General features: G+C 44.2%; 1 protein-coding gene across 6 annotated transcripts in view; it reads right to left on the bottom strand.

Annotated features, from left to right (window-relative positions):
• The window catches only part of LOC5512112, a 156,894-nt gene that overhangs the window by 4,484 nt on the left and 124,535 nt on the right, over window positions 1–27,875 (bottom strand). For all 6 annotated transcript variants that reach the window (XM_048725343.1, XM_048725345.1, XM_048725346.1 and 3 more), the window contains 53 exons: window positions 27,329–27,376; window positions 27,139–27,168; window positions 26,713–27,056; window positions 26,376–26,619; window positions 26,111–26,170; window positions 25,508–25,851; window positions 25,068–25,311; window positions 24,930–24,956; window positions 24,787–24,840; window positions 24,368–24,717; window positions 23,749–23,983; window positions 22,741–23,078; window positions 22,004–22,241; window positions 21,503–21,879; window positions 21,183–21,420; window positions 20,459–20,796; window positions 19,564–19,801; window positions 18,949–19,319; window positions 18,629–18,866; window positions 18,157–18,494; window positions 17,608–17,845; window positions 17,182–17,238; window positions 16,110–16,459; window positions 15,714–15,948; window positions 14,823–15,160; window positions 14,347–14,584; window positions 14,005–14,034; window positions 13,498–13,898; window positions 12,801–13,038; window positions 12,231–12,568; window positions 11,901–12,138; window positions 11,519–11,563; window positions 11,105–11,308; window positions 10,519–10,667; window positions 9,921–10,164; window positions 9,369–9,712; window positions 8,927–9,176; window positions 8,295–8,647; window positions 7,873–8,110; window positions 7,247–7,575; window positions 6,567–6,804; window positions 5,903–6,264; window positions 5,381–5,615; window positions 4,898–5,232; window positions 4,481–4,715; window positions 3,963–4,315; window positions 3,602–3,836; window positions 2,898–3,232; window positions 2,283–2,514; window positions 1,542–1,894; window positions 1,180–1,414; window positions 728–1,062; window positions 317–554 (listed from right to left, as the gene is read on the bottom strand). In XM_048725343.1, the coding sequence (XP_048581300.1) occupies window positions 317–554; window positions 728–1,062; window positions 1,180–1,414; window positions 1,542–1,894; window positions 2,283–2,514; window positions 2,898–3,232; window positions 3,602–3,836; window positions 3,963–4,315; window positions 4,481–4,715; window positions 4,898–5,232; window positions 5,381–5,615; window positions 5,903–6,264; window positions 6,567–6,804; window positions 7,247–7,575; window positions 7,873–8,110; window positions 8,295–8,647; window positions 8,927–9,176; window positions 9,369–9,712; window positions 9,921–10,164; window positions 10,519–10,667; window positions 11,105–11,308; window positions 11,519–11,563; window positions 11,901–12,138; window positions 12,231–12,568; window positions 12,801–13,038; window positions 13,498–13,898; window positions 14,005–14,034; window positions 14,347–14,584; window positions 14,823–15,160; window positions 15,714–15,948; window positions 16,110–16,459; window positions 17,182–17,238; window positions 17,608–17,845; window positions 18,157–18,494; window positions 18,629–18,866; window positions 18,949–19,319; window positions 19,564–19,801; window positions 20,459–20,796; window positions 21,183–21,420; window positions 21,503–21,879; window positions 22,004–22,241; window positions 22,741–23,078; window positions 23,749–23,983; window positions 24,368–24,717; window positions 24,787–24,840; window positions 24,930–24,956; window positions 25,068–25,311; window positions 25,508–25,851; window positions 26,111–26,170; window positions 26,376–26,619; window positions 26,713–27,056; window positions 27,139–27,168; window positions 27,329–27,376 (13,272 nt within the window). The remainder of the gene's footprint in view (window positions 1–316; window positions 555–727; window positions 1,063–1,179; window positions 1,415–1,541; window positions 1,895–2,282; window positions 2,515–2,897; window positions 3,233–3,601; window positions 3,837–3,962; window positions 4,316–4,480; window positions 4,716–4,897; window positions 5,233–5,380; window positions 5,616–5,902; window positions 6,265–6,566; window positions 6,805–7,246; window positions 7,576–7,872; window positions 8,111–8,294; window positions 8,648–8,926; window positions 9,177–9,368; window positions 9,713–9,920; window positions 10,165–10,518; window positions 10,668–11,104; window positions 11,309–11,518; window positions 11,564–11,900; window positions 12,139–12,230; window positions 12,569–12,800; window positions 13,039–13,497; window positions 13,899–14,004; window positions 14,035–14,346; window positions 14,585–14,822; window positions 15,161–15,713; window positions 15,949–16,109; window positions 16,460–17,181; window positions 17,239–17,607; window positions 17,846–18,156; window positions 18,495–18,628; window positions 18,867–18,948; window positions 19,320–19,563; window positions 19,802–20,458; window positions 20,797–21,182; window positions 21,421–21,502; window positions 21,880–22,003; window positions 22,242–22,740; window positions 23,079–23,748; window positions 23,984–24,367; window positions 24,718–24,786; window positions 24,841–24,929; window positions 24,957–25,067; window positions 25,312–25,507; window positions 25,852–26,110; window positions 26,171–26,375; window positions 26,620–26,712; window positions 27,057–27,138; window positions 27,169–27,328; window positions 27,377–27,875) is intronic.

The raw sequence follows: 27,875 nt of genomic DNA, 5'->3' as shown, positions 1-27,875 counted from the left end.
TCTATAGACCTGTTTTTTGACCAGGTCAAATTTCTTTTTCCTTGACTGGGGAAAGTTCAATTCGCATCCCAGGATTTTCAAGTTGGCTAAAACCCTACTGAAAACTAAGCTAAAACCAATAAATAAAATGACATTGATATTACTTTTAATTATCAAGTCAGTATTTTGTAATTGCCAGCTACATCTACAAATACGAGAAAAGACAAAAGAAATCAAACTTAGTTTTGACAAGATACCTAATAAACGTCCTACTTCTATATTATGTATATGGAAAATTAAGTATATGAAAAATAGTGATCGGTGGGTTGATATTCACCTCGCCCGAAGATGATGACTTGCACCAGCTCGCGGTAGTCGTTAGGCTGTGGGTAGGATGGGTACTCCCAGTAGTAGGCTGGTCGGGAGGCGACCTCTTGTAGTTGAGAACGTTCGAACGTTCTACCCATACCGATCACGTACGTATCGAAGTTCCTTATCCTGAGGGCCGCCATCTGGTCGCGCCACGCACTCGCGTACTGGGTGGGCCACGGTCCACTTGTGATGATGATCAGAATCTGCAACACACATGAGCGTTGGATGCTATTTTCCAACTTGCTTCTTAGTAGACGGGTCTCACAATTACTACTGAGTTACTACTCAAATAAATCGCATGACTCAATAGATGGCTTAAAATCAATCCTATGAGCTCATTTATTGTATAATTTGGCGTGGTAACAGTGCATCTTACCCTGCGTGCATCTTGACGGGCGCCGTATCTGGAAGAAAACAAGTCCCTTTCTGCCACTTGCAAACCTTGATGGATATACCGGTTATTACCGCGACGATGCGAGATGCCGTCAATCAGCTTGTTGACCCCAGAAACAGTGTACGCAGCCCCGCTAAGAGCGTTGAAGCCAAAGTTGATGCTAGCGTCGTTACTATAGGTAATATAGCCGATGTGGGTTCCGATTTGAGAGACTTGGAAGGAGTTGACGATGTAGCGCGAGTATCCCTGCATTAAGGGCCAGTTTGCGGAGTTTGACGAATCCACCACGAACCCTACATCTAGATAAGCGCCATGGCCTGCAGACATCATAACAATACCAGTAAAGGAAACGCCAGGCGTATATACGAAAATGCACCCACACGCTCATTTGTTTGTAAAAGAATGTGTGACTCCTAGACTAGAACACGATTTACCTTGTCTGACGGCATTGCCTTGAGGCTGGGAGATCTGCGGTAATTGCTCGTAGTCGTAGCGGTAATAGACCCAGTCCGCGTGTGATGCGGTCCACAGCACCTCGGGTTGCCTAAATGTTCTTCCGTACCCGACAGTATAGACGCGGACGCCTGCTTGCTGGAGCTGTTGGGATGCGTATTGAGGTGTGGGGTACTGCCCTGACGAATGCGGACCGCCGAACAACACAAGCATGATCTAGACCATATAAAAGCATTAGATACGAGTGCGATGAGGCCTAGTACCTGACACTTTAATATTACGGCGTCGTAGTAAGTAGATATTTGAAAATGGAAACACCTTTGTCTTGTCACCCTTTACTAACCCTTATAGACCCTGGTCTCGCTCCTCCACTTTCGCTGAACAGATCCGTGCGAGCCATGTCAATGGCCCTGTCTATCCTACGCAGGGCACCCGTCTCTCTGGGAGTCCTCGCCACGCGTGTCGTGTATTCTCGTGTGCTTATAAGGCTAGCAGGAACCGACTTGAAATCGAAGTGTACTCGGGGCTGCGCAGCATAGCTTATCAGGCCGAAGCGCGTGCCATCATAAGCGGGCGACACGTTAGGGAAACTTGAAATGAAGTCCTGGATGTATGTCATGATGTATTGCCAGTACTGGGGTGTGATATCCGGAGAGGAGTCAACCACGATGCCGATATCCATGGGACGTACTAGGGCTAGACGGAAAAGATACGTATTGAAATGAACTCAACGGTAAATGTAATATGATATTGAAGTCCATGGGAAGTACTAGACGGACAGGACGCGTATTCAAGTTAGACCAAGGCCCGGGAAACCTATTATTCCAACATGGGAACATTTGTGTCTAATATATCGATCAGAATTTTATGTGTTTCAAGTAGGCTAAAGCGCTTTCCTCCTGATTTAGTCTTCTTACGACTACTAAAGTTACACTCACTTTACTAGGCTAGTTGAGATCAAAGGGGCGTAGAAGAGCCTCTGGCAGGATAAAAAAAACTCTCTGGACTGTTATAATTTTAACTCTATTAAGTAGAGTTTTACGCATAATGTGCAGGCATTTATTCCCATAAGCTGATGGCGTACCTCCAAACACAATGACCTGGACCACGGTCTGGTACTGTTTGTTCATATCGGCGTACGAAACAGGAGTGAAGACATAACCGGGCTCAGAAGCCACCGACTCTAGTTGGGCTGGTGCTACATTTGAACCAACGCCTATTACATATCTATCAAAGTTTTGATGCTGGTTCACCGCCTGTTCCCAGGCAGCTTGGCGTGCGCTGGGCCACTGGCCACTAGTGAGGATTACCAGAACCTGACAAACAACAACAGCGTTGGTGTAAGGAAACATCGAAAAAGTGTGGAGCAATAGTGCACAATGAAGGTCCTTCTACCCTGACTCTGGGCCTCATTTCAGCTAAAATCTTTACCACCTGGCCACAGTCTTCCCTTACTATAGCCCTAACTGGCCTGGCCTATCCGACACGACAAAGAGGCGTGTTCCCCTTACCCACGTAGTCCCGTCCCAATTCTAATAGTGGCATATTTCCCTACCCGCCCAGCTCCGTCCTACATCTCATATTGCCATATCGCCCTTACCCGCCTAGCCCCGTCCCACATCTCATAGTGGCTCGCTCAAACTAAAACTCGTAAACTTCTAGTCCCGTCCTACACCCCAAGAAGTAGTATTGCCCTTACCCGCCTAGCCCCATCTCGTGCTCCATAGCCACTTGTGTAGAGCTGTGAATAGGCGAGCTGCAGGGCGAGGTCGATCCTTCTGTCTGTACCGCGCATGTGTCTGACGCCGTCCACCAGCTGACTGATAGCCGTCACGGTGTAACGGGTGCCGCTGACGATGTTAAAGGGGAAGGCGATGGTGGCCGAGTCACTGTACGTGATGAAGCCGATGTGGGTGCCGCGGTGGGAAATGTCGAAAGAGCCAAGGATAGACTTGACGTATGATAGCATCTGACGCCAGTCGACGTTATTTGACGAGTCTACGATAAAGCCAACGTCCATGTAGGCACCGTGGTCTGGAAAACAAACATTGCAATGATATAAAGGTGTGTTAGATCAAAATGATCGATATTGCAATGTAGCATGGCTACGTTACATGTAGTTATTCATCAGCCACACCAGCTCCACGGATATCATCGGATAACCAAAAACATAATATTTTGCACTTAATAACTGCTCCCAAGGGGGGCATCAGTTTTGTATCTCAGAAAGCTTCAACAATCTCGGGAAACAAAACTGAAGTTTCGAGATATTAACCGAAAAAGGAACTGGATTTTTCACCACGTGACTTTGTATTAGCCAATGAGAGCGCGCGTTAGGCCGGAGTAAATGGCTAAATAACAATCACGGAACTGTTTACAATCTCTGTAAAGTGTTTGACTTACTCATATTGACGTGTTGGCCAAGTCGCGAGCCGTGCCTTGGTAGGCTGTCGTACTTGTAGTCATAGTATACGTAATCCGCGTGCGAAGCAGTCCATAGTACTTCCGGTTGCTGGAAGTTCCGGCCAGTGCCAACTGTGTAAACCGTGACTCCGGACTGGTCTAGACTACGATACTCATTGTACAAGGGCTTAACTTCACCGGCTGCCTGGGCCCCAGCGTAAATCACGACAAGAACCTACACGGGGAACAAAGGGAATGTATGTGTCAAAACAAAAAAAAAACGAAAGGGTGATGGACGTTCATTTATAGCATTGGGTGTGGCCCCATCACGTGAGCTAAAGAGTATATTACAAAGATTTACCTTTCTAGCGTTGGATCTGGAACCGCCGCGCGGGCTGAAAAGGTCTCTTCTGACGGTCTGTAGAGCATAATCAACTCTTCGTGGTTCTCCAGTCTGCCTTGCTGCGCTATCCACTAGGGTCAGCACCTCGCGAAGATTCAGCCGGATGCCCTTAAGGCTGTTGAAGTTAAAGATAACAGCTGGCTGTGCTGCGTAACTGACCAGACCAAAGCGGTTGCCGTCTGCGCTGGGAGAGATGTTGTCTATCTTTGTGATGAAGTTCTTGATAAAGTTGAGTAAGTACTGCCAGTAGGCCGCGCTAATATCGGGGGACGAGTCTACAGCTATGGCTACGTCCAGTGGGGTTACCATAGCTGCAAATAAATCATCCGTGTTTCAATCAGACGGGTAGGAAAACAGTAATCAGGTCAACACAGTACAAAAAAGTCAAACCAGAAGGAAAAAGAGAAAAAGAAACTTCTTTACTTCAAACCCCTTCAAGAGATTGTTGCATAGTTCTCAAGGGCGGGTACACTTACCTCCAAAGACGATTACCCTGATGAGGTTAGGCCTGAGGGGTGTGAGTGCCGGGTAGTCATCTGCTGTAAAAATGTAGCCTGGTTTTGTGGCGACATCTGTCAAGTGGCTATAGTCTAAGTCGCGGCCGATACCGACAACAAACATATCGTATTGCAATTTCTTTAGCTGCCTAAGGGAGTTATCCCAGCCTGGGCGATCTGTTGGCCAACGGCCTGTTGTGAACACGATCACAATCTGGAAAAAACCAACCCGTACTTTGAAGGCTAATTCACACACATCTTTTTATGCCATACGCTCACATAATGTATTTTCGGGTTTTAAACGTTTAAAAGATGAAGGCAATAAAAATAACGAAAAAGATGATTGAAGAAAATTAAACAATACTTATAAACCAATGCAAACCATTATAGCATTACCTTTCTTGCCCCGGCACGTACACCATAACGTTGGCTGAAGAGGTCTCCATAGACCACGTCCAGACCCTGGCCCAGTCTCCTCTGTACTCCTAGCCTGTGCGGAACGTTATCAATCAAGCGATGGATTCCGTCGTAGGTGTAGGCGGGACCTGACAAGGCATTCAGCGGGAACGCAATGTTTGCACTATCACTGAACGTCACATAGCCAATGTGCGTGCCTATGTCCGAGATGTCGAAGCGCTTGGCCACGGACTGGGTAAATATCTGCATTTGGCGCCAGTTGACGGTGTTGGACGAGTCCACCACAAAGCCGATGTCAAGGTATGCTCCGCGACCTGAAATACAACATCGCCAAACACATTCAATCATAAAACATCGCTTTTATGTTAAAACGTATTCAAACATTAAACTGTCAAACACATTCAAATATACATCAAACACAGCTTTCATGAAGATCAAAATCACCAAAGAACGTTTATATACCTTTGACGATGTCCTTGCTCATCCTCGGCGCAATAGCAGTCGTAATTCTAGGATAGTCGTTGTAGTAGATGTAGTCAGCGTAGGAAGCGACTTGCAGGGTCTCAGGCTGAAGGTACCTATCTCCTACTCCAACCACGTAAGTGCGGTAGCCGTGTCGGTGGAGCTGCTCTGCCGCCGTGCTCAGCGGGCGCTTTTGGTTGAAGAGTTGCGGGCCACCCATGATCACTACAAGGATCTAAGGGGAAATGGTATGAAGAGTTTATTAGACCATCTCAACTGCAAAATACTCGATAAAGGACATATTCTAAGCATCAGTATAGTTATCAGCAAAAAAGGAAAGAAATCTCCGATGCCATTGATGACGTACGAGTCGCTGTTTAAATGTTGCCATAAGAACATTTTGATCATTTATGAATAGATTTGTAAATGTCGCTGCTCAGTAAACATTTATGCATTTAAGGTACAACTCGTGTGTATCTTGATAACACGAGGACCGGTTCCATATCAGTGATATTTCCCTACCCTTTGCGATCCGGGCCTTGCACCCCCCGACTTGCTGAAGAGGTCTCTATCAGCGCTCTCGAGTGCGAGGTCGATTCGCCTACTGCTGCCCGGCTGTCGTAGAGTGCCATCAATCAGCTTCGTCACCTCGCCTGCATTCAGCTGCGCGCCTCGCAATCGGTTGAAGTTGAAGATGACGGCAGGGTTATCGGCAAAGCTGATGAGACCAAAGCGAGTGCCATCTGGTTTGGGTGAGACGTTATCGATACCGTCAACTAAAGCGCGGAGGTAATTGATGATGTATTGCCAGTTGGCGTCAGCGATGTCGCTGGACGAGTCCACAATAAGACCCACATCGAGTGGTTTAATGGGTTCTTCTCGGGCTGAAAATAAATTTAATGCGTAAATTAAACAACTATTTGATAAAGCGCAAAAGCATCTTCATCATACAATAAAACCAGAATAAACTGACATCCCACTTGCCAGGACAGAGGTGTGAGGATCGACGCCCCAAAATCCGCCTTACAAGTCGCTAGAGAATTGCGAAGGGGGCATTTGCGAAATGCTATAAATCATCCGAAAATCAATTAAAGTCGCAAATAAAATATCTTGTTAAAACAAAACGATACACCTACTAGTACTTTGCTGAAGTTATGGTAGCTACATGTAGAATAAAAGGGCTCACCTCCATAGACTATAGTTCTCACTACCGACTCCCTCTCCTTGGTAAGCGCAGGATAAGATATAGGTGTGAAGACATAGCCTGGGTTGGTGGCGACTATTTCAAGCTGTGGTCTATTGGCATCTGCGCCGACGCCAATAGCGTACAAGTCCACTCCGCTTTTTCTCAGGTTGACGGCGGTCGCCTGCCACTGCGCAAGCAGCTCAGAAGGCCACATACCGCCCGCAAGGATTACAAGACCCTAAACAAAAATAACAATTTTACACCTTTCATATGGCCAATATCATCTAGTATAACTAGAAAGACTACAGGCAAGCTGTAGAAAAACTAGATGGCCAGCGTAGGTGTGGTGTAGACAAGGTATAAATCAATACAAGGTTGACAAGGTATGTTGAGCGCCTCTGTGAAACAGAGTAGTTGCGCTGACGTTTCGAGCGTTAGCCCTTCGCTCGAAATGTCAGCGCAACTACTCCGTTTTATTATCTATTATATTAACAATTGTATGGGGCGTATACACCTATTAAAAAAAAGACGTCAGTGCAAATGGCAAATGGCATTTCTATACTAATTGTGGCTTCTTGGTAATCCAAACTTAAAAAGCGCGGAACACTGATCTTTTATGGTAGTCGTTTCTCTACAAGTTTAAAAATAAGAATTCATTTTAACGTGACAGAACGACTGACCTTCCTGGCCTCTGGTCGCATCCCTCTGCTTGTCTGTAACAGATCATCCACGGCCATCTTAAGTGCAAGGTCAATGCGTCGATCTGTTCCCCTCTGTGGTTTCAAGCCGTTTATCAAATTACCGACAGTCATGACGCTGGGCTGCTCGACAGAAGCAAAGTCAAAGCCAAGATTGGCGCTGTCCGAGTAGCTGATGAATCCCACATGGGTGCCAAACTTGGAAATATCAAACGATTCAAGAAGGTAACGAACATAGCGGATCATTTGGTCCCAGTCAACGGTACGTGAAGAGTCAACCAAAAAGCCGAGATCAAGGTAACGTCCAACACCTGCGAAAAGATCGTTACGTTTATCATTATGTCCATGGACATCACAAGCCATCAGATTGTTTCGTTAAGCAGTGTACCATTATGCGCTCAAACAACGAGCCCAATTTCAGTGGGTTTGACAATATTGAAGTCAACATCCTAGATGACTAAAAAGGCAAGAGTAGGCGAGGCCGAAGGAAATAGGCGATTTGTAGAATGGGGTGGAGATTGGCAGAACAGAAATTGGCCCTGATGCCAAACTCTATGGAAGGCTAAATTGAAGACTGAACCTTTTGAAAGCTTTTTTTTAGCACAAACCTTTCGGTATCGCAGTGGCAAAAGGCGCAGCAAGCGATGGCACTTGTTTGTACTCATAGTTATAGTACACATAGTCGGCAAGGGAGGCTGTCCTTAGCGTGTGGGCCTGGTCGAATAAAGGCCCAACCCCGATTCCGTACACCTTGATCCCGCTGGCGTAAGTAGAACTGCTGGCGTCCAAAAGATAGGAGTCTTGGACATTGCTTGTCTGAGGTGCCGCGGACAGCACTACGAAAACCTGTAAGATTACTACATTTAGTGTTCCATCACACAATTTCATTCATCATAGATAGGAACGTGAAACGAATATGATAGATAGAAATGTGATAGGAATAGGGATAGTAAAAGAGAAAAACAGTGAGCGAGTCCGTGAGATTTTAAAAAGAAGTGCATAGGTTAACATGCTGATTGATCGAAAGTACCTTTCGTGAGTGTGGTCTGGCTCCACCTTGAGCTGCGAAGAGCACAGTTCGCGCGGTATCTAGGGCCCTGTCTATCCTACGCACGGTGTCACGCTGTCGAGGCAACCTGTCAACCATTCTCTGGACCTGAGCCAGGTTTAACTGATCCCCTCTGAAGGAATTGAAGGCCAGATGTAAGATAGGGCTTGAGGCGTAGCTAATGAGGCCGACTCTTGTTCCTGTCGGATCTGGGGAGATGTTGTCTATTCTCTGGATGACGTCACGGACAAAGGAAAGCATGTAGGCCCAGTTATCATTGCTGATATCAGTTGATGAGTCAAGCGCAAAGGCGATGTCCAGTGGCCTCGTCAACTCTACACGAAAGAATATCAGGGGGACTTGGTGTCAGGTAATAAATCATTTACAAATATGACTATTGGTTAAAATAAGGATTAGTGCCTAATTACAGCGATCGACTGGAGTTCTTAAGAGCTATATCATGTACGACCTGCGATTCTTTTCTAGAAACCATTTTCGGAGCGATAATAATTTACGTTGAACAAGTCTACATGACATATTAATAAGAAATTAAATGTTTCTAGGGGATAGGGGGGTGGAACCTCCCTTCCCCCTTCCTCGACCACAGTAACTACCTTTGTAGTACACGATTCGGTAGACTACGTCTCTCCATATTTGTCTAAGGTCAGGGTACTGGCCAACCATGAAAACATTTTCCGGGCTGCCTGTTGCCCACTCTAGTTGCAGCTGTCTGGCATTTGGCCGGACGCCGACGGCGTACATGTTAGCAAGCCTGTTGAGCCGGTCTGCCGGGGTACGCCATTCTGGAGGGTTTTGCGGTGATGCTGCATCTGGCCATGCGCCGGACGACAGTACGATCACCTCCTACAGAAGAAGTACAGTACAAGTTAACGCCTTAGAGTCTTAAGGCTTGTTGGTAAGGGCGACAGACTAACAGACGTACATCTGGCCAGATATTCCTTGAAACCATTTGTTTCTTACGTGGGGTTTCAATGTTTTAACTAATGTAGTCCACGCAATATTTTCTTTTTTTTCATTGTCAGAAATCCTGCGTACCTTTCGAGCATCGGTCCTTGCCCCAAGTGCTGGGGTGGTCAGGACTTTGTAAGCAAGGTCAAACGCAGCTCGGATATCACGGCCTGTGCCTCTATTGACTCTTCTAATGGAATCGATCTGGGCTTCCACCATCTCTTGATCGTATCTGGAGTCAGGGGCGAGGTTCGTAGGGAAGTGGAAGTCCGTTGAGGCGCTGTTGGCGTATGTGATGTACGCGAAGTGGGTTCCTTTTGGCGAGACATCAAAAGCACCAGTGATGTACTTGGAGAAAAAGAGAGTCTCGTCCCAGTTCACGCGATCGGACGAGTCTACTATGAACACGATGTCTCGGTAGTATCCACGGCCTGTACAGCAAATTACAGAAGAATTAGTGGCAAAATATAGCACATACCGCTCCAAAATATGAAAACACAAGTTAAAAAAGAAAAAGCGGAAGGACCCTGTGAGTTACCGGGATGTTTAAGCTACTGAAGCCTCGGGTTATCGTGAAAGGATAGAGTATACCGAGTGGTTGCTATATCTTTTAGTATCTTTATTCTGAAGGGTCATCACCTTGTAACACGCCGTCAGCAAGAGGCTGTGAGTAGATGGGCAGCCTGTCTTGGCCGGTGTAGTAGTACGTGTAGTAGACGTAATCAGCGTACGATGCAGTCCATAATGTTTGCGGCTGAGGAAACTCAGGTCCCATGCCAACGCCGTAAATCCTGACTCCCCGGTTATGTAGGCTTCTAGCAACCTCTGATGGTAGACGACCTTGGGCTTTGGTTTGAGGAGATGTGAACAATACAACCATTACCTGGAAACATACCAACAAACAATGGTGATAAATTAAAGAGCACTTTCCGTCACGATTTGTAGATTTTTTCGTTAATTTCTAAGACCTCAACAACGACAACGACAACAACAACGACAATAATAGTAATAGTAATAGTAATAGTAATAGTAATGGTAATGGTAATGGTGAAGGCAATGGTTAAGGCAACGGTAATGGTAATGATGATGATGATGATGATGGTAATGATGATGCTGATGATGATGCTGATGATGATGATAATAATAATATTGATAATGATGATGATGATAATGCTGTGGTAATGATAATGCTGATGGTAACACTTATAATACTACAAATGTCTCTTGGAATAGTTACCTTTCTAGCGTTCGGTCTGGTCCCCCCATTGCGGCTAAAAAGCTCGTCTCCTGCCATTTGGACAGCAAGGTCGATTCTCCTGTCCTGTCCGGCTTGTCTTGGGATGCGGTCTAGCAGGCCCTGTATTTGTCTCACGCCTAGTTGGTTGCCTATTGGATACAGAACAGTGCTATTTAGGGTCTTAAATGGGGATTTCCATCAATAAGGCTCTAGCGATCAGCACAGATAACACGCGATAATAACCGAATGATTTAAAGCATTTAGAAAATTTCCGCGTTTTTCATTTAAAACTTATTTTATTAAGAGAGATATATATAAAATAAATAATGCCTTAACGGAATGGAATAACCAGATAAGAGATCAACATATCAATCATGCACTATTCGCTGTAAATTGTCAGGGGAAAGCTCATTTTTTTCTTTCCAATTAATAGATTTAAAAAGAAATCAGTTAAATTGGCTATTGTAGACCAGTAACTATGATGAAATATCTAAGAATGGAAAATTACAAGCCTCAAATGTTACTCCCACAAGCTCGCTCCTTCCAAATCGAGTGGCCCATACTTCCCGTTCGCCGTAAAACTAACCTTTGAGTGTGTTAAACCGGAAGAAGATCATGGGACTAGTAGCGTAGCTGATGACCCCGAAGCGGGTGCTGTCTGGATCGGGCGAGATGTTGTTCACCTTCTCAACAAATCCCTTTAGGAACTCCTGGATGGCGGCCCAGTGCTGAGGCTGAATACTGGTCGAGGTGTCCACAACTAATGCGACGTCCAGGACTTTCTGGGGTACTGCATAAAACAAGCAAATAAATGACGACACAGCACAAGCTAACAATGTTAACATGAACCTCAGATACTGATCACTTGAAAGATGAAAGATTTGCTTCAAATAGCGTAAAATTAGATGCCAAGCTTTGTAATAATCTGCAGAGCGTCAGCATACAAGCGTTGAAAACATGGATTTTAATGATATAAATGTTTCGGTGTGGATAAACTCACCTGCAGTGGTTGGCGCTACGGTGGTAGCTGCTGGTTTGCTGCGAGCTGTGTAAAAATAAAGGTTTATTCATGAATCTATTTAAAACTGGGAACAGGGACATGGGGATCAATTCTTTTGTGTGTGTATGTGTGTGCTTTTTTTAAACTATTTCTGATGTTTTGAGCTGCATTTTTTCGGGTTCTAAAGAACCGTGGTTTACGGTTTTATGCCGATTACTCGAGCGTCTTCTTTTTGACGATTTTCAGTTTTTTATTATTTCCTTGCAATTGTATTTTTTAAGAAACGCTTACTACCAGAAGTCCAAAATATTCTTAATTTGGCTTGCTTATTGTATGCATATTCATGGTACTGCTTGCGCTCGTGAAATAAAGCAATATATACCTCCAAATACAATGGTCTCAACCAATGGTAGCTCCTCTTTGGGTAGATCATTGTAAGAGTCAAGTGACACGGCATAGCTCGGCCTGGTAGCAGCAGCTAATATCTGCTGTCTGTTGGCGTAGCGCCCGATGCCGTATGGGTAAATCTCTGCACGAGATGTCTTCAGTCCTGCGATGTATCGGTTGATTTGAGATGTGTATCCTGCCGGCCAACCTGCTCCCGCTAAGTAGATAATCACCTTAAGAGAAGAAAAAAAAGTTATTCATAAAACTCGGATTCAAAGCCGGCGTCTGTTTTGTTAGAAACATTTCGAGATTGAGCTGAACTCACCCTTCGTGCGTTAGGTCTGCCCCCAAAAGGTACAGTAAAAAGCTGTTGCGTCAATTGGAATGCTACCAATGGGTTACTGCCACGGCCTTGGGACCTGGGCGCCCTGTCAATAAGACGCTTGACATCATCTCGTGTGTACCTAGCATTTGCTGGTAAGGATTGGGGGAACGAGAACGCCACATTAGCCCCAGTCGTGTACGTGACCATGGCAACATGGGTCCCTTGAGGCGAGATGTCGAAGTAGTCCACAATATTCTTAGCGAAGCTCTGCACTCGAGGCCAGTAGGTAGGATCAGAGGAATCCGCGACAAACACGAGGTCGATATAATAACCGTGATCTGGAATAACCACAATGTCATCAGTTTAAAAAAATGCGTATGAAATACATAATAAGTAAGAAATGTATGAGAAAGTCAGACAAGCCAATTGTAAATAAACCCCCTTTTTGGCTCAACTACATTTCTATACATTTTTATACAATCTTATATGATATATAAAGTGCCAATAACGATGCTTCTTACAACGGGTGTCCGACGCGTGAAAATATAACTTGTTGATCTAGAACTGTACCTGCTTGAAGAGCTGGCGCAAGGCGGTCAGCGTTGGGCTGCAGCTGGGCGTAGTCCCTGATGTAAGTGACGTCATCTGCGTGTGAGGCCACACCAAGGACCTCTTGCTGGATCATGCGCGGCGCGACACCGATAGAGTAGACCCTGACACCAGCCTTCTGCAGGCGTCTTGAGACTTCTGAGGGTTTGGTATAGCCAGGGTACTGGGCTTGCGGACCCGCCATGAACACCAACAGGTACTATGAAAAAACAGAGTGGGGCATTAGGAACCATCAGTGAGGTTATATGACAATACTTGATCGAGGGGGGAGAAAATTCCACTATTTCAGCATAAAAAGCAAAATTTCGAAAACCTAAAGATTGACTTGCGCAAACGCGCGATGAAGTGGCGAAAAGAAATTCAACCTTGGTGCAAGTTCCGGGTTTTGGGCTCCTACATGCGCTGCTGATGAAAAGCATTGGGCGGTTAAACGGGACGTTTGCTGTGGATTTATGTAGTAGTAGTAGACACAAGACGCAAGACAACGCATATTGATGGCCAAACGTATCGCATGTTGTCACAAGTATAAAAACTAGCGACAATTTGCGCTGACTTGCGCAATAAAAATCACATAAAAGAAGACCGACAACCACCTCGCGATATGAAAGAATCAGCGCGCGTATTTTACTTACATTAGTTGTAAAAATCGGTATCTTACCCTCTTGGCCCCAGGACGCGCTCCTCCCTTCAAACTAAACAGATCGGTCTGGGCAAGCTGAAGGGCGTCATTGACCCTTCGCTCAGAGCCAGGCTCTCGGGGAGTTTGCCCAACCAATTTGTAGACCTCATCTTTGTTCAGGCGAGAGCCCTTGAGCGCAGCAAAGTTGAAGTGCACTACCGGTTTGTTGGCGTAACTGATGAGGGCGAATCGCGTGCCGTCCGCAGCTGGGGATACATTGGGGAAGCGACTGACAAAGCGTGTGACGTAGCCGAGGACTTGTTGCCATTTTTGTGGGGTAAGGTCGTCAGATGAGTCCAGCGCAATGGCAACGTCTCGTGCGCCAGGGGCCGCTGTTGTAGGCAACGGTGGCGTGGCTGTAGTAATTATAGGAGTAGTACCTGAACAACAACAACAAATAGATAGTGAGGGTGAGTTTGACAACCGAAAAGAAAAAAAAGAACAAACAAGCGAATAGCAAGACCCAGGACCCAAGAGAAGTTATACCTGGTGTAGTCATTGCCAACTTAGGACGTGCTATGGAAAGAATTAGATAATAATCAATGGTCAACTCGCCAATACAGGTGGTCAACAGCGGCGGTAATTTAACATGATGTATTATATACTAATAGATTTATATAAGCCAAACGCTTATTGGTCGTATCTATAAGTATAGGCACTAAAGTAGGCACTAGTAAAGCAAGCTTGGATAAAGGAAGTTTATCAAGACCACAAAAAACCTTTCCGTTTGTGGCTTGTGAAAACCAAAATAGCAGAGTTATCTGTGTTGTTATTGGCTAAACAACAAGGCGGCGTGGTACAGTGCCTGGCAGGGCACGAGTGACATACCTCCGTAAACGATAGTTTGTACCAGTGGTTCCCGGTCGCTAGGAAGAGCATCGTATGACGTCGGGGTGTAGACATATTCAGGTTTGCTGGCCACGGACAACAGCTGAGGCCGGCTCACTGCAGCACCAATACCCACGGGGTAGATGCTTACTTCGCCACGCTGAAGGGTCTGTGCTTCGGAGAGCCATGACTGCCGGAATCTGGTAGGCCAGGGACGGGTAGAGACAATGACCAGATCCTTGTTTAAAAGAAAAGTCGGAAAAATTAATAAAATTATCAAGAATAATTAAAAGATCGCCGAAACATCTATCAGGGGTGGATGTGTCATACCATGATGAGAAAAAGTTTATTGTAAAAAGACGTTATTTTTTTTAAAGTAAGCATTTTGATATCGTACAAAGCTTCCAGTGTTAACCCACTTAACACAAGGACTGTTCAAACAGACTTAACAACTTAATCGAAGGGTTTCCCTGTACCTTAAACGCTCTGGGTCTTCCGCCGAAAGGCGCTGTGTAGAGCTGTCTCGCTAGCTGCATTCCCATCTGTACGTTTCTCTGGTAACCCCTCTGTCGGCGCACTCTGTCGATGAGCCGGCTGACGTCCTCTTTAGTATAACGCGTACTTGGACCTAGCTGGGTGGGAAAAGAGAACCCTACGCCTGCCCCGTTGCTGTAGACAGCATAGGCAAAGTGCGTACCATCTGGAGCGACGTCAAACTGATTCACGACGGACTTGGTGAATTGCTGGATTCGCGGCCAGTCTACATCATCCGATGAGTCAACAAGGAAAACAATATCACGGACCAGTCCACGGCCTGAAAATACATTTAAAATCAGTCCACGGCCTGGTAATGCATTTGAAATATATAGCTATGAGATGCACTGAACAAGTCCACGGCCTTGAAATATATTTTAAATATATAGTTATGAGATGCAATAGATCCGTCCACGGATTCGCAAAGCATTTAACATATATAGCAATGAGATCCAATTGAAAATTCCACGGCCTGGAAATAAGTTTGGGGGATATAGCTACCAGCCTAGGGCCATAATAGCATAATATATTTAAATACATCGCTATGAGTTGCAACGGACAACTGCGCGACCTGCGCGAAAATTGTAAATACAATTCGAAAGATATTGCTATGGGATTTAACAAACCGGTTTGTGGAGGGTTAACCATACCATGCCTCAGTGCCCCCTGGCATGTAAAATAATAGCAACACATAGCTATGCCGGACGTTTCCTTGGATCGGGAAAACGTAAAGGGGAATTCCACAATACCCATCACACAACATACACTACTTTTTTGATATCCTGCGCGCAGATAGTAAATAGAATACGACCAAAAAGCATTTCGTGACATGCCTTGGGAAACAGCGGGTGCTAGGCTCGCTGCTCTGGCTTGCAATGTTGGATAATCGCTCATGGCAGAGAAGTCAGCGTGTGAGGCGATACCCCTCACAGTGTCTTGTGGGGCGTTGGGTCTGATGCCCACGGCGTACACTTGTACCCCCTTCTGCTGCAAGCGCTTAGAGGCGTCAGCAGGGGACGAGCTGGGAGACTTAGTAGACTGGGGTCCTGCCGTCAGAACAAGCACGTACTACGAGTAGAAAAAAGGAAAAGAAAAACATAATTACATTCTACCAAACTAGAGGTATGATCAGGGAGAGACACAATGTGAATAGAAAAACAAAACTTTTGGACAATAATATGAAAACCCATATTGGTCTCAAAATAGTAAGACATCTAAAAGCATTTTACCCTCTTCGCTCCAATGCGTGCACCCCCTTTAGTTGTGAAAAGGTCCGTCTCGGCAAGTCCGATAGCGAGGTCAATGCGTCTGTCGCTCCCTTGCTCTCGGGGCGTGCTATCAATGAGCCTCTTCACTTCGATTGGGTTGATCTGCGATCCACTCAGTCTCCTGAAATCGAAATGGACACGCGGCGCGTTCGCAAAACTGACGAGTCCAAATCGAGTGCCTGTCGCAGATGGGTTGATGTTGGGGAATCTACCGGCGAAGTCTTTGGAGAAGGCAAGAATCTTCTGCCAGTTTGGATCGTTGATGTCATCAGATGAATCGAGAAGTAGTGCCACATCAATGGCTCCTGGAGCTTTAGATATAACAATGATTAGCAACGATGTATAACCGACCCGCCATTGAAGTGAGGCGAGTAAGTTACTCTGCTTAGGTGAACACCCTTAATCCTGTCATATATGTCTTAAAACATCAAAATAGCTTTTCATCCCCTCCAATTTGAAATTGAAATCTCACGTATTTCCCACAGTTTGGGATTTATGCAATGGCATAATAGCATATAGACCTGCCGTAATGGGTACTATGGCTGTCGTGTAAGCGTATAGCAATGGTATAATAGTCACACACACCTGCCGTAATGGGTACTATGGCTGTCGTGTAAGCGTATAGCAATGGTATAATAGCCATACACACCTGCCGTAATGGGTACTATGGCTGTCGTGTAAGCGTATAGCAATGGTATAATAGCCATACACACCTGCCGTAATGGGTACTATGGCTGTCGTGTAAGCGTATAGCAATGGTATAATAGTCATACACACCTGCCGTAATGGGTACTATGGCTGTCGTGTAAGCGTATAGCAATGGTATAATAGTCATACACACCTGCCGTAATGGGTACTATGGCTGTCGTGTAAGCTTATAGCAATGGTATAATAGTCATACACACCTGCCGTAATGGGTACTATGGCTGTCGTGTAAGCTTATAGCAATGGTATAATAGTCATACACACCTGCCGTAATGGGTACTATGGCTGTCGTGTAAGCGTATAGCAATGGTATAATAGTCATACACACCTGCCGTAATGGGTACTATGGCTGTCGTGGCAGGGCTGGTTGGAGCAAACCTGGGTGCTGATTCATGAGCAAATATTAATTCAGAATTAATTCTTACGAACGCATCAAATAAAGGGGCCAAATCTCTGATTTGATATAATGCTAATCCGTGTCATACATTCAGCTTCCCAAAACAGGCGGGAAATCTTCTTAGTCAGTTTTGTTTGTGTTTGTGAACAAGATCTCTCTCAAATAATTATTTTAACAAATACTAATTTGGCAATGGAAAAAGGGCTACTCAACAAAAAACTTTTAGTGATATAAAAGAACTTTGTGAGGCGTGATCTAATTCTAATCTTCGGTTAATGATACAAACCATAAAAACCATATAAAGCCTCTACAGTGGCTTTGAATGGATGCAGCAACGATTAGTAATACAGCAAGTACCTCCAAAAATGATTGTCTCAATGAGCGCAGGTCGCGTTTCTGGGAGCTGATTGTATGACGGGTACATGTAAACATATTCGGGCCGACTTGCGAGCTGGATAAGCTGTGGTCTCTGCGCAGTACTCCCGGCTCCTATCGCGTATACACGAACTCCTTGACGCTTCAGTGCGGCGATTTCTCGTGCTCTGGCGGGAGTATTCTGGGGCGAGAACCGGCCCCCCGTGACCAGCACAATGACCTAGAAAGGAAATGAAATCCTTTAATAGTCCGAAGTGAAACTTAACTTCATGAAAAGATGTTTGAGGATTTCTAGAACAAAGTGCGAATGCAGTCTAGAAAAGGATACAGTAAAATATAAAGAAAGTGAGCGTCATATAGCTTAGTAGGTGTAAGATTGCCTGTTTCCAATCAATGACAACCATGCCCACCACCAACAGCGTCCTTCCGAATAAACCTTCATCAGGCAGCAATACAGATCTGCATAGTAACGCTTCTGTATAAAAATAATATTGTATGGATATATATATCATACATGTCAGTGGAACGTACCTGTCTGGCATTAGGGCGGCCTCCGAACTGGGGTGTGAAGAGATTTCGCGCCAGCTGAACGGCTAAGTAGACACTCCTACGATCCCCACGATTCTGTTGGACTCTATCGATAAGTCGCTTCACGTCATCGGCCGTGTAACGCTTGTTTGTGTCGCTAGAAAGAGGGAACGAAAATCCGACATCTGCTCCGTTGCTGTACTTTAGGAAGGCAACGTGCGTGCCCTGGGGACTGATATCAAAGTAGTCGACAAAGTTCTTTGCAAAAGCCTGTGCCCTTGGCCAGATGACGTCTCGAGAGGAGTCAACGACAAATGCCAGGTCATAGTATAGCGGTCGTCCTGAAAACGAAATATTTAGAGAATTAATACAGATATGCAGTGACTAAACCAGGTGGAACAACTTGTTTCGATTGAAGACTGACACGGTCACTGGACGCAACCTAACGTTGGCGAAGACATATTGTGAAGATCACCTTGTGTAAATGCAGGTGCCAAGTCTGCTCCCGATGTCTTCATTTGTGGGTAATCAGGAATGTATGTGACGTATCCTGCTCCATTTGCCATGCCTCGCACCTCAGGACGTCTGAAGTTTCCTCCAACACCAACTGTGTAGATTTTATAACCGGAGTCACGCAACTGTTTGGCAACTTCAGATGGTCTGGTGTATTGTCCATCTGTCCACTGGGGCCCGGTAACAATAACAAGGAGGTGCTGCAAGCGAAGGAAAAAAAACGTCCGTTTGATTCCAGTGAGCTATAAAACAACTCAACAAATGTAGAAATGAATTTCTTACCCTCCTTGCACCTTGGCGGGCTCCACCGTTGGTACTGAACAGGTCGTTCTGGGCCATTTGCAAAGCCAGATCAATTCTCCTGTTACTGCCTGGACGTCTTGGTGTTAAGTCGATCAGTCTTTGGAAGCCATTGGTGCTGATTGCTTGACCTTGAAGGGCTTTGAAGTTGAAATGGATGGCGGGGTTGTTTGCGTAGCTGATGAGGCCAAGCCGAGTGCCTTGTGAAGAAGGTGAGACGTTCGGGAATCGCCCAACAAAGTCTTTGGCATAAGCGATTATCTGTTGCCAGTTTTGAGGGCTTATGTCCTCAGAGGAATCAACTAGGATTCCTACATCCAGCGCGCCGGCATCCGGTTGCTCTCGCCTTGCCGCTGAAATAGAAATAAGCGTGACTATGTAAACAATCAAGCTGTACATGATATAGGAGAAATGTCAAAACATGTATTTTCGTACCGCAAACCTATTTCGGCTCTACAAATCCACACTGCACAAATGAAAATCAAATTTTGTTTGCTTTTCTTATAATTTTCTAGACCTCAATAGCACAGTCAAACTTGACAGCCAAGGAAGGCCGTCTCTACATTACTACAAACATCACATTAACACCGAACCTACATCCAAAGATGACCGTCTGTATGAGTGGTTTGCTCTCTTGAGGCAGGGCGGAGTACGAATTGGGGGTGAACAAGTTGTTGGGAGACGTGATGGTGGTCTCTAGCTGAGCTCTATTGACGTTTGGACCGACACCAATAGTGTAGACCACAGCCTTGGCGTTCGTAAGTTGCTGAACCTCGCGGACCCATTGAGAGCTATACCTTGTGGGCCACATCCCTCCAGTGAAGAGCAACACAAGCTGGTAATGACAGCACAAATGAAAACTCGATCCATCCGAGGGATTTTAACGAACAATGATTACTATTTGAAACTGTTTATTCAGGCAATGAACATAGAACCAAACTTCTCAGTCTAAACCATTCCTGTTAATTTCCAAACGTTTAACAGTTGCTATGGTCCTAACAGCCCCACAAGTAAGGACAGAAAAGAGAGCCTGTGCAATGAATATATTATGTGACGCAATTGACCCATTTGAGGAATACGCTGTGTTGTATTTCAAACCTATATCTCGGCGATGCTTCCTTTCTCAAGGTAGAAAAAACCTGTTGAAAGGCAGCACGCTAAGACGTAGGTTTGAAATGTACTCCACGACGTACCCCTCAATTGACTTGTAAACATCAACACATTGATATTCGATTTATTTCAGTATAATTCATGCAAAGTATAACAATTCCACGATCTTTTTGGCAAGGGTCACTGAAACGTCTACAAACTAAAAAATTCTATTAGATTCCAATGATGGAGTCTCATAGGGGATTTTCTAATATTTGAAATTTTATTACTACCGAAAAAGCGAGCTTTGCAACATACAAAAATATGTTTGGCAGAAATTCAATAGACTTCTTTAATAAGATCGACTTAAGGACAAACACTCTGATAAGCAATGAGGGCTCACCCTTCGTGCATCAGGACGGCCACCAAACTGAGGGTTGAACAAGTTCCTCGCCATCTGAAGTCCCATCTGTACGTTACGTTGATCACTGCTGTCCTGTCGTACTCTATCGATTAATCGCTTAACGCCGGCAGCTGTGTATTGAGAGTCGGGGGAAACTAAGGTGGGGAAGGAGAAAGCCACGTCTACGCCACTACTGTATTTAACGAAGGCGACATGTGTGCCCTGTGGACTGATGTCGAAGTAATCGATGAAGTTCTTGGCGAAGGTCTGCATCTGCTGCCAGTCGACGCCTCCAGATGAGTCGACAACAAACACGACGTCATAGTAGCGAGGACGACCTATAAGAGTAATATAGCATCAGACGGCTCAAAGTGTGCGTGTACTCTCAACATCAACCTCTCAGAAGGAAGAACATAATACAGCAAAGGCTCTCAGAAAAACAAATTCACGGCATTCTTGCTGAAGTGTTTTACCCATTTTTATGAAATATATTGAAGTTTAAAAATAGATCCAGTGACGCTTAAAACAGTGATTTTTGCAGATGGTTCAGGAAAAACTGGTTTACTTTTTAAATGGGATGACTAGGGAAGTATTTATTCTATGAGAAAGTAACCTTTTAAACGAGTTGACGAGATTTATTATGAGAATTATGCGTAACAGGGCCCTTTGACGTGTTATGACTATTTCTAACGTTATCAAAATCGAGTGGGAGTACAAAAGGTACCTTCTGCAAATGCAGGTGCCAAGTCTGCTGCCGATGCCTTCATTTGTGGGTAATCAGGAATGTATGTGACATATCCTGCTCCATTCGCCATGCCTCGCACCTCGGGACGTCTGAAGTTTCCTCCAACACCAACTGTGTAGATTTTATAACCGGAATCACGCAACTGTTTTGCAACTTCAGATGGTCTTGTGTATTGTCCACTTGTCCACTGGGGCCCAGTAACGATAACAAGGAGGTACTACAAGAACAGGAAACACAATGTCCGTGTGATTATGGCGAGCTATTAGAAAACTCAACAAATGTAGAGACGAATTTCTTACCCTCCTTGCACCTTCGCGGGCTCCACCGTTGGTGCTGAAGAGGTCGTTCTGGGCCATTTGCAAAGCCAGATCAATCCTCCTGTCACTGCCAGGACGTCTTGGTGTCGACTCGATCAGTCTTTGGAAGCCATTGGTGCTGATTGCTTGACCTTGTAGGGCCTTAAAGTTGAAATGGATGGCGGGGTTGTTTGCGTAGCTGATCAGGCCAAACCTAGTGCCTTGTGAAGAAGGTGAGACGTTCGGGAATCGCCCAACAAAGTCTTTGGTATAAGCGATGATCTGTTGCCAGTTTTGAGGGCTAATGTCCTCAGAGGAATCAACTAGGATTCCTACATCCAGCGCGCCAGAGTAATCGACAGGCTGATCACGCTTTGTCGCTGAAGAAAAGAAGAAGGCAAGGTTAAGATACAGGTATAGTAAGTGCCTTCTTCCAATACAGAGATTGTGCCACATCACCACCTCTGGTATTCAAAACAAAAGGTATTTCGAAAAGCGACTTACAGCCGAATACTATGGTTTCGACCAAAGGTCGTTCCTCCTTGGGCATTTCAGCGTATGATGGAGCGGTGAAGACGTTGTTTGGCCTGCTTGCAGCTTCATTTAGTTGTGGTTTGTTAATACCTCTCCCAATGCCCATGGTGAAAACCTCAACTTCGCTGTTCTTTAATTGGTTCAGGCTTCTCTGGCGGAAGGACCGGTACTGCGGCGCCCAGGATCCCCCCGTGAATATCAGCAGAATCTAGGGGAAAAAACAAATGTAAGGACAAAGTGTGGAGGGTAAAGATATTACACTCCCAGATAGGCATTGGAAGGAAAACCTTTATCAAGAACTGAAAAAAGGTATACACAAGTCTCTTCCCTCCATGAGCACACTGTTGTGATCAACTAATATACGAGTCTTAATGAAGGACGCAAGAAAAGATGAGACGCATGTCAACCGGAGCGTCTTCGGAAGCTCCCTGCATTTTTCAACAGATATGCGGCTCATTTTTCACGGACTTCAATTTCAGCACGCGCAAAGATAGCAATATTTTACAAGAATTGAAATGTATGCCGTGCTACATGCCATAGCGACGAAACAAATGATTTGTTTGGAGTTTTTTTGTGTGCAAATATACCCATTTTTTTCTTTTGAAAACAAAGCCCTTAAACCAAACCTTAGACGAGACCTCATAAAATGGTAAGGGAATCATCGTTGACCGTAAAAATAAAATTAAAATCGATAATGACAATTATACCTTTCTCGCTTCAGGTCTGCCACCATATTGTTTTGAGAAGACAGTAGGCACCAACTGTAATCCAGCATAGAGATTCCTCTGTATACCCCTGAGCCATCTAGCACGATCAATAAATGAGCGTACATCATCTACACTGTAGCGCTGGCCTGGCCGAATTATAGGGAACGAGAAGGCGATGTCTGCACCATCACTATATGATACAAAGGCGACGTGTGTGTCATCAGGGGTAATGTAGAACCAGCGTAAGAAAGATTTGGCGAAGGCAAGCATGCTACGCCAGTCAACAGTAACTGACGAGTCAACCAGAAACACCACGTCCATAAAGGATACAGGTCGATCTGAAGGGTAAGGGAATTGTATAAGTAGTCAATAAAACAAAAGACATGGCACGAAAAAGACGTTTATAAAGCATACTCATAAATATTTAGAGCATGGGTATTGTATGATCAACAAATAACACGAAAATCACAATTCTTAATAAAAAATACTATACATAAGAGAAACTACTTGATCTTAAGAACAACGGGGGTAAATAGGCGTAATAATTCATTGTAGTGGCGTAATAATTCATGAACTTTGGAATTCAGTAATTCTGATCGATCAGGGGCATAATATCGAAAACCAACAATGACCCTTATAGGGGAAAAAAATAAAAGACATATAAAAGTTCTGAAAGGCAAAAGAAATATCCAATGTTCCAACCCTAAAGGTGATGGTACGATAAGTGAGCAGCCAATTACACGCACAATATGAACATCACTTCTACGTTGGTAAAATGGCCGATTTTAACAAAACAGCATGATAGAACACATTTAAATTCCGTTCCTTTCGTCGTGAGATGTAAATTAAAGTGGGATTTGAGTACTAAATTCAAACTGGGCGTTTGGTATCCATTTAATTGACTTATTTTTACCAGTATTATTTAAGGTATAGTTAAATCGAGGTATTGTAAAGTCCACCTGCTTTCCATATGAAAAATGTTGGTGAAAGGGCAATGACAAACACTACCTTTCTGAAGAGCCGGTGCCAAGCTAGCAGCTTTCGGCTGTAGCTCTGTATACCCTGGGGCATAGACAACATCATCCGCGTGGGGCGTTAGTCCCAGGACTTCCGACTGTTTCACATTTCCGATAGCTACTGGGTAAATCCTGACACCATTTGCTTGGAGGCGCTTGGCTATCTCGGATGGTTCTGTGTAAGGTTTATCTGTTCCTTGTGGGGCTGTCACCATAACCAGCAAATACTGAAAGCAAATCCCAATGCACGGTCTATAAACATTCCTAGCTATATGTGTTGCAACTCCATCATGCACACATACCCGAGGATTCTTTCCTTACTAAATTACTTGCATATTTTCAATCATAAGACATTTTTGTCATAAAATCCTTTTTTTAAAAATATTCATAAAACATTTTCGTCACAAAATGTTATAAAAGTAAAACATAGCCAGAAGATAGCAATGGATTCGCTAAACCTTGATGCACACGACGTTTTGAAAAGATAACAAACTATATATTTGTATATTAAGGGTGAAAAAACAAGAATAGTGCAGACAAGTAAGCTCAGACTAGTTTGTTATGAAGTTTTACGGGATTGGGTGTTGTTAAATATTTTCACAGACAGATACCTTTTGCGAGCCTTGTCTGGCTCCACCTTTGTTGCTGAACAGGTCTGTCTCTGCCATATAAAGTGCACGATCAAGTCTCCTTGTGGCGCCAGGGCGTCGCGGGGTGCTGTCTACAAGTTTTTGTACTTCTCCGGTGTTCAGCCGCGAACCTTCAAGCGCCCGGAAGTCAAAGTGGACTGCGGGATTCTCAGAATAGCTGATAAGACCAAAACGCGTGCCATCTGGGCTAGAAGAAACTTTAGGGAACCTGCCAACAAATGTTCTCATAAATCTCTTGATTTTGTCCCAGTCTTCAGGTGAAATGTCCTCAGAGGAATCAGCCACAATACCGACATCCAGAGATCCCGGCGCTAAAACAGAAAACAAATGTCATCAGGCTTAGGCCAGCAATTGCAGTGAAGAAAAATACTCTTACTTACCCCCAACAAGAGGAGCTAAGCTCGTTGGCTGAGGGGAAGTTGACAAAACATGTGCTGTAGAATCAAAGTTGGGATTGAATTATGCCAATTCACACAGTGTGATAACGCATAGTGAGAAATACTTCAAAACATGAATGACTCACCGGTTGTCTGCTTCGGTAAGGTCGACACTGTAGCACGAAAAGTGTAGTTAATATAAAGTGTACAGCAGAACACAGATGAATAATTGATCACTTTCGTCACATAAACTTATTACAACAATTAAGTCTTTGAGTACTTACAGTAAGCGCAGAAATGTTGAAGTATCTGCTGTCCTAGTCCGGACAATGTGTCGAATGATGTAGCGGAGAACACGTTCTCGTCCTTTGAAGCAATTTGTGCGAGCTCAAAGATATCGACGTCAAGACCGATGCCGACAGAATATACATGTACTCCCCTATCCTTTAACGGCTGAGATGCCACGTCAAGAGCAGTGTAAGGTCCTCTGTCTTTAGTCTGCTGACCATCTGTCAGTACGATTGCGAACTAAAGTAGAAACATAAGGTCTTTAGAAGGGTACAGCAATTATCAAGCAAAGCGGTAACATGGCGATACTTCGTTATTATTGATTCCGTCGGTCACTGACATTCTCAATACAAAATAGCGTTTCACTCTTATAAGGTAAAATGATTTTAACGGTTAGTTAAAATGATTATGGTGATCACGTTGGTGAAATTATTACCTTGACCGCATTTGGACGCATGCCGGCAGCAGTCCTAAATATACTTGAATCTGCTAGAAGCAAGGCTTTGTCAATATACGTTAAACCCTTTTGATGTGGCATGCCATCGAGAAGAGATTCGTACGCCGACACAGTCACGCTGGAACCTTTTAGACGGTTAAAGTCGAACACCACCTCTGCATCTGTGCTGTATGCAATTGCAGCCACGTGATTCTTATCAGGTCCGACATTGAAGGCTCTTACAAAGTCCTTCAAGAATGCTTTCATCTTGTCCCAGTTTCTTCGCCCAATACTGCCAGAAGAGTCGACAATGAAACTCAAGTCTACGACCCCATCGCATTTTGCTAAAAGCGAAAATACGTCAATCAATCAAACAATTCATCTCTTCTCAAACATTAAATATCCTAAACGAGGACAGATTAGCTACGTTAAAAAAATGTGGATTGCTTCAGATGGCTTCAAAAGGCTTTCAATCCAACAAAATCAAATTTTGATAACTCAAAACAATTTAAGTGCAAAGGGCTTGTATAGGACTCTAAGATTAATCAAGAATAATATCGCAAGATGAAAAAGAGGGAAGCGTGTGCCATTGATTCTTCATACCTGGTGTCGTCGGCAATATTTGTGTGGTCGTTGGTAATGGCGGTAATGTCCCCACTGGTACTAAATATGCAAACAGCAATCATAATAAGATACAGGGGTAGACATAAGAAAAACATAAACCGGACTGATGATGCTTAACATAATCTTCATTATGGCATATTTTTGTTTTGCATGTAGATAAGAACATAAATCTGTGCTGTTAAAATTCATACTAGAAATGGCTTAAAGACAAGTCCAATAAAATATTTCAGAAAGAAGCACTTACCATCGAGGCAAACCTTTGACTTGATCTCATCAATAACAATCAGCAAATCGTCAAAGGATTTAGCCGTGAGCACGTTGTCAGCAGAGCTAGCCATGCGCTTCAAGTCGGGCAAGTCAAGATCTGTGCCGATTCCAAGAGCGTAGATATTCACACCCTTCTCCTTGATGGGTTGAGAAGCTCTGTCAAGCTGGGTGAAGGGACCTTGATCTTTGGTTTGGATGCCGTCAGTTATAACAACTGCAACCTGTAAATGTACAATGCATTCAATGTATAAAAATTATAATAAGGAAGATACATCGAATAATGTATGAGATGGATATCAAATCCACTGATTCACCTTCGCAACATTGGTTCTCATTCCTTTAGCGGTAGTGAAGACCTGCTCGTTTGCTAAAGCGAGCGCCTTGTCAATAAATGTGTATCCTCGCTGGTGTCGCATGCGGTCCACAAATGTCTTATAGCCCTCTACAGTAATTTGTGAACCTTGCAAAGAGTTAAAGTCGAATGCTACTTCTGCCTCTGTGCTGTATACGACGGCGGCCATGTGATTTCCATCGGGTCCAACAGTGAACTCCTTGATGACACTATTCACAAAGGCCTTCATCTTGACCCAGTTTCTGCGTCCGATACTACCAGAGGAGTCTACCAAAAACGCCAAATCAACGATTCCCTTGCACTCAACTGTTAAATAATAACAAAAATATGGAATGTTAAAATCAAGCGCCTCCTAGTGTATATAGATATCAATAAGCGATTTGCGTACCTGGTGTTGTTGGAAGTGCAACAGTCGTTGCTGAAAAAAAAAACACACTTATGTCAAAAGTTTTTTTTTAACGAAATTAAAAATTTACATCGGTCCTGATTTTAATTGCTTCTGTGGTTTTGTTTAAGGCAGAACTCAAACAAGAGTTAGGCTGATATATTTTCGCTATTGAAGGGCAATCAAAAACTACCTGCAGTTGTTGGTAGAGGTGTTGTAGTTGGCAGTGGTGTTGTGGTTGCTGAAAATGGAATGAAATAGTGATTATGAATGGCACAGAAATGATAAAGTCACATTTTATCTTCTTAAGTAAGGGTTAAATACCGAGCAAGGAGGCAGTTCGCCGGATAACAGCCTAACGGCGCAGCCCAAAGGCTGTTATACCGCGAACGTCCGACGTTCGAGGTATTTAACTAACTTATTACATGATCTATACTTAGTAAATAACAATTTAAAGAAAAAAGACTGGGGAAAAAAGACAAAATGCAATAATAGTTAACTTTTTTTGGGAAAAAAACAAACAAGGTTCAGGTTATTATCGACCTGCAAGAAAACCCAGGAGAGTAGGGGGTTGATTGCACAAATTTGAAAAGCACATTAGATGAATACTGTACACAATCAAAATTAACATTTAGACAGAGAAAGGCTGCCCCATACACGGACTACATTCTCAAAGGTTGAGTTGAATTGCAAAATTTTCGTAACTTGGAGTTTCAGTGTGAGCACGCTGCGAGAATGGA

The sequence above is a fragment of the Nematostella vectensis genome, chromosome 3 (genome assembly GCF_932526225.1).
Source record: "Nematostella vectensis chromosome 3, jaNemVect1.1, whole genome shotgun sequence".
NCBI lineage: Eukaryota > Metazoa > Cnidaria > Anthozoa > Actiniaria > Edwardsiidae > Nematostella > Nematostella vectensis.
The sequence above is the reverse complement of the archived record's forward strand: the minus strand, read 5'-3'. Positions and strand labels throughout refer to the sequence as shown.